The 5,442-nt window shown below is 25.5% G+C and overlaps 1 protein-coding gene across 1 annotated transcript; it reads left to right on the forward strand.

The window, feature by feature from the left end:
• The first annotated feature begins 402 nt into the window (after positions 1 to 402).
• On the forward strand, positions 403 to 2,160 carry LOC114417032 (thioredoxin-like protein CXXS1). Its single transcript, XM_028382116.1, has 3 exons — positions 403 to 585; positions 701 to 823; positions 1,742 to 2,160. The coding sequence occupies exons 1-3, from the start codon at positions 484 to 486 to the stop codon at positions 1,895 to 1,897; spliced, it is 381 nt and encodes a 126-aa protein (XP_028237917.1). The 5' UTR covers positions 403 to 483; the 3' UTR covers positions 1,898 to 2,160.
• Positions 2,161 to 5,442: the final 3,282 nt, after the last annotated feature.

A 5,442-nucleotide genomic window follows, 5' to 3' on the forward strand; every position in this document is an offset into this window, starting at 1 on the left:
GTTAATATTGATAATAATATCATCTGTATTTTTTTTTTTGTGGTTAGCAATGGTAATTGTATGGGCATGGCCAATTCTTCACAGCACTAACAAGAGTCAAGAGACCAGAAGTTGCCAATGTTTGCTGTGTTTTTTGCATGTCATCATTACACGAGTCCGGGGCAATCATGACAATAGCAAGATGTGTTCTTTAATTTGGCAAAATTCTCATATAGTTGTATTTATTTTTGTTATCAATATATAATTAATGTGTTTCTTGTCTAACTTAATTTTTATTATTAGGCCAAATGAACCTGACCAAAGAATTAGCTAAAACAATGACCCCAACTAGATTAGATTGGTTATATCCTGTATTATATAATTCAATTAGACAAATGTATTATTCAAGAAAAAATCAGCATTTCTTCTACAGTACTGATATTTCCTCCTAGAGTATTATATATATAAATCAACATTTTGAAGAATCAGCTGCAGCAGAAAGCAATGAAAGGTCAACAACAGCTAAAAAAATCTAAGGTGGTGAAAATTGACTCAAGAAAATCATGGGAACACCACATAACTAATGCAACCAATAAAGGCTACCCTGTGAGTATCATTTGTTTACTGGGGATTAATTTAGTTATAAATCTCTGTTTGCATTTCTAATCATTACAGTTGGTTGGTTAAGGTTATTCATAACTCTTTATTCTTCATATTGCAGGTTATGGTTCATTTCTCTGCTTATTGGTGCATGCCTTCAATTGCTATGAATCATTTCTTTCAACAACTGGCCTCCACCTATCAAAATGTTCTCTTTCTGAATGTTGATGTTGATGAGGTCAAGGTAATTTATTTGTATAACCTATGGTGGGGAAGGACATCCTTCTTGGTTTGGTGTTTATATAAAACTATTTAGTCCATATACCACCACATCTCTGTGATTTTCAATTCATCTATTTCTATAGTGCTTCTAATTGGCAGAACATGCAATGCTATCTAATATCCATAAAATCATGTAAAGGGTTGTCCAGAAAATAACATTTCCTAGTTGTTTAATTTTGAATGCATGTATAATATCACTAGAGCTTCTATTTTATTCTTAAGAAAGAAAGAAAAAAGAAAAACACTCTCAGGTTTCAAGCCTGTATTGATTCTCAAATAAAGTGTGACTTTGCGGATGATATAATAAAGTTACCTATAAATAAATATGATAAATAATATCTTTTGTTATCTTTTGTGAATGGTTTGAAAGGACAAATTCTGTGCATGATTCCTGAGTATATATCACTCATATTTATTATTCTCTTAACCACTTTTTGTTCTACTGCTATGTGCTCATATTTTGTTCTATCTAAGAAGTTGCCTCCAAGTTGGAAATCAAAGCCTTTGTTTTGATGAGTGGAGGAGCTCTGGTGGATAAGACTGTTTACTTTTAGATTCCAAACCCAACTTTGAGGTCATGTGGGCTGTTTTTATGTCACCAAAGACAATATTATTAAGATTATTCCTAATCTAATCTCAATAATAAAAAAAATCATGTAGGTTTCTAGCCTTTTAACTTATAATAATGGCATTATTGGTCATAAGAATAACGAAGTGTGACTTTGCTGATGATATCCATTCGTGACTTATAATAAATTAATAATATATTTTCTAATCCTCTTTTATTGGTTTCAAGAGACAAATTCTGATGCATAATTGTTGAGCATCATCACTTGTATTCATAATTCTCTTAATGCGTGTGTTGTGTGGCTCTATCTAGGAAGTTGCTTCCAAGTTGGAAATTAAAGCAATTCCTACCTTTTGTTTGATGAATGGAGGAGCTCCAGTGGATAAAATTGTGGGTGCAAACCCTGATGAATTAAGGAAAAGGATCAATTGTTTTATTCACCAGAAACATTCACCCAAGTCAGTGTGATGATGCTTGAACGAACACATTGAACAGTTGCCGGAGCTGTAAATATGACCCATTATGTTTATTATCTTAATAAAATAAAGTACTAAATAAAATTGATTCCTTGTATGTCACAAATTCCAAGTGGTTGATCTTTTGTTATTTGTATAAGTTTCGGTGTGTACATGGAATAGTGTCGGTACGAAAGGGCAAGTTGCTGTACAATAAAAGGGTATTTATTGTATTCATTTTCTTCAGAATGCTATTTTATTTTTCTCTTTTTTATATACTTTGTGGTCGTATATATCAAGCTATCAATGCAACTTGATTGCCAAGTCATATTAGTTCAAACCAATTATCAGTTTAAAATTAATTCACACACTTTCGAGGAACATTTGGAAAAGATAAGTAGTTTCAAATTCTAATTGCTCTAAAGCAACTTCTGAAAAGTCGAATTAATTGAATTGAACAGTAAGAACTCAAGTCAGAATTTAATTGCTTGAATCCATTAAATTTATGGTTGAACAATGATGTTAGGGAGAGAAAGACATGACAGAAACAAAACATTTTTCATATAAGAATGAAATAAGCAAAACATAACTAATAGGCCATACAACTAATCAGGAATGTTTGTGTTTGCTAAGTTTAGAATACTTAAATAGATAAAAAAAATATTATTGTATTTGATCATACTATATCATAGTTTGGTTTAGATTGATTTGAATATAATATTAAATTCAATTTGAATTCGATTGAATGATTTGATTTGTCTTTATTTTTAGAGTTTAACAGGATAAACACATTAGTTATCATGGGAGTTACAAAATTTTAATTTGGTCTTTATACTAAAAACACTTATTTAATATGTTCTTATTTATGCAAAGGTTATGAGTTTGGCCCATATATATATATATATATATATCATTTTTAATTTAGTCTCTAGTACATTCTCATTCTCATTTTTTTTAGGTATCAACTTAAAAATATGTTACACATAGATATTAGATTAAGAATATAATACACATGTTTATAATAAGAGTGTCTTATGCATATTTAAATGAATGCATTTGCATATATGTATATGAATTATTTAACTATGTGTAAGTGTAAGTAAGTGGTTAATAATATATAGGTTTTGATCTTAGTGTAGAAAATATTTGAGATTTTATTTTGAATAGAAGTAGTAAAACAAAAAGACACTCGAATATTATTCTATAGAGCACAAAAAATTTAAGATTGATTTGTTTCTTATATTTTTATGATTGATATTTTTTAGTCCTTATAGTTTGAAAGTTATTTTTTTAGTTCATATAATTTATATTTTAATTCTTTTTTAATCTTTATAGTTTAAAAGTGGTATTTTTAGTCATTATAGTTTATATTTTAATCCCTATAATTTGTATTTTACCTTTTAGTCAAGCTAAAAAAAATATAAAAAAATTAATTACAAATTAGTTATATATTATCGACTATTTTTTAATTACAAATTATCTTGCGATAAATTAGTTACGAATTACTTGTTAATATTTTTGTAATTGATAATACTATTCAAATTTTGATGATAAGGACTAAAAAGGAATTAAATATAAAATATATGTACTAAAAAATCACTTTCAAACTATAAATATTTAAATAGAATTAAAATACAAAGATTAAAAAATTTATTTTCAGAGATTAAAATAGAATTAAAAAATAGAATTAAAATATAGGCGATAAAAATTAAAAAAACTACTTTAAAACTAAAAAGGTTAAAGTGTATAAACGATAAATCAGAAACAAAATGAATAATTAAACATTTAAGATGTAAGATGTAGTATTACCAACCTGTTCTCCTTAAATAGCTAAGCCACTTGGACCCGTTACTTGTTATATCTCTTATCCTGGTGAGAAGATAGGTTACGATAGACAAGATATAATTAGAATTATTTTTCTTTTTCTCTCTATATCTATAATATTCAACCCACTACATAATATATATATATATATATATATATATATATATATATATATATATATATATATATATATATATATATATATATATATATTTAATCGACATACTATCTTTTATATATAATAATAATAATAATATTGATAAATAAATTTAAATTAAATATTTATTATTCAAATATTTTTTGAAGAAAAGTATTTGACTTTTTATAAACCTTATATAATTTGTTTATAATTATAAGAAAGGTTGCTGCGTAAATAAAATTCAATTTTGTATAATTTAGTTAAAAAAATGATATAATTTCCATAGTTTATAAAAAAATTTAAAAATTTATAGATATTTTTAATGAAATAATATTTTTAAAATTTGAACGATATCATATCGTTATCTGATTTGTTTGTTCTTATCTGTTTCGTATAATATTACATCATATTTTATATTTTATTCCGACTACCAAACATAGTGTCAAGTAATCCTCCTTAGCCTTCTGTCCTCATGTTTAATTAAGGAAGAAAAAAGAGTATAGTGATCCACACTATTCATCCAAGGAATCCATAAAAGGAAAAAAATAAAATTTAGGAGACCAAATTAAAAAGAAATAGAATAAAAAGGCAAAAACACTTTTTCGATTATGTATCACTACTTTAACACTATCCTTACTACTGTACTGGCATCACAAAATGCTATTAGCAATGGCTTCTTTAAATGATCACAAATATTATTATACAATTAATTAATCTTAAGATTCTGGTTAACCATATTATTTTTTCTTATTCTAGGGTCAATCGAGAGTAAAAATTAATCTTTTGAAATATTAAAATTCATTTAACCGTATTGATTTTTTTTTTCAAGCAAATATTTTTTCATACGTACTAAGGATCAAATCCCTTAAAACATATTTAAAAGATAAATCAATCATGTCATATTATATTGATAAATTAAATTTTAATAAAGTGATTTTTTTTTCTAGAATTAGTTTTTACTTGTATTTAGATTTTAGGGTTTAAGATTTTTATTTGTGTATTATATAAGATGAATATTTTCAAGTATATTATACTAATCACAACTTAAGGTTTTGTGAAATTACACAAACTTTTTAACTTTTACATTAACTTTCCTTTATAGGAGATCACATTATAATTTTTTTAAAACAATTAAAGAGGTTAGTATAATGTATAAGAGGGTATGAGTGTACATTCTTCAAACAATTAAGGGGCTAATGGAAGAGCAGAAAAAGCAAGAAAAGTTTGTATAATTTCACAAAATCTCAATAATAGCTAGTGGCATTTACTCTATTTTAAGAGATCACATTTATTCTTCACCAAATATAATCTTCCTTGAGTAAGATAAAACCACTATTAGAGACAACAAAGTTAACTTTTCGAGTATTTAACATAGATATACATTAAAAAATTAAATAAAATCAAAATCACTAATTGAACTATACGAATTTGTGTTAGTGTATCCATGCGCTCAATAATATGTAAGATAATTTTATTTTATATAATTAAAATCCACAATAAATAAAGAGTATTAATCTATAAATTATATTATGATTAAATTATAAAAAATAAATATATTCAAATATATAATTATATTTTATATTTGTAATAAAAAT

The sequence above is a fragment of the Glycine soja genome, chromosome 6 (assembly GCF_004193775.1).
Source record: "Glycine soja cultivar W05 chromosome 6, ASM419377v2, whole genome shotgun sequence".
Classification (NCBI taxonomy): domain Eukaryota; kingdom Viridiplantae; phylum Streptophyta; class Magnoliopsida; order Fabales; family Fabaceae; genus Glycine; species Glycine soja.

What these genes read in the sequence shown, in the direction of transcription:
- LOC114417032 (XM_028382116.1), top strand. Translation starts at nt 484, where the DNA reads ATGAAAGGTCAACAACAGCTAAAAAAATCTAAGGTGGTGAAAATTGAC. An exon ending in CAACCAATAAAGGCTACCCT is followed by an intron (nt 586 to 700) that starts GTGAGTATCATT and finishes TTCATATTGCAG; the next exon opens with GTTATGGTTCATTTCTCTGC. An exon ending in TTGATGTTGATGAGGTCAAG is followed by an intron (nt 824 to 1,741) that starts GTAATTTATTTG and finishes GGCTCTATCTAG; the next exon opens with GAAGTTGCTTCCAAGTTGGA.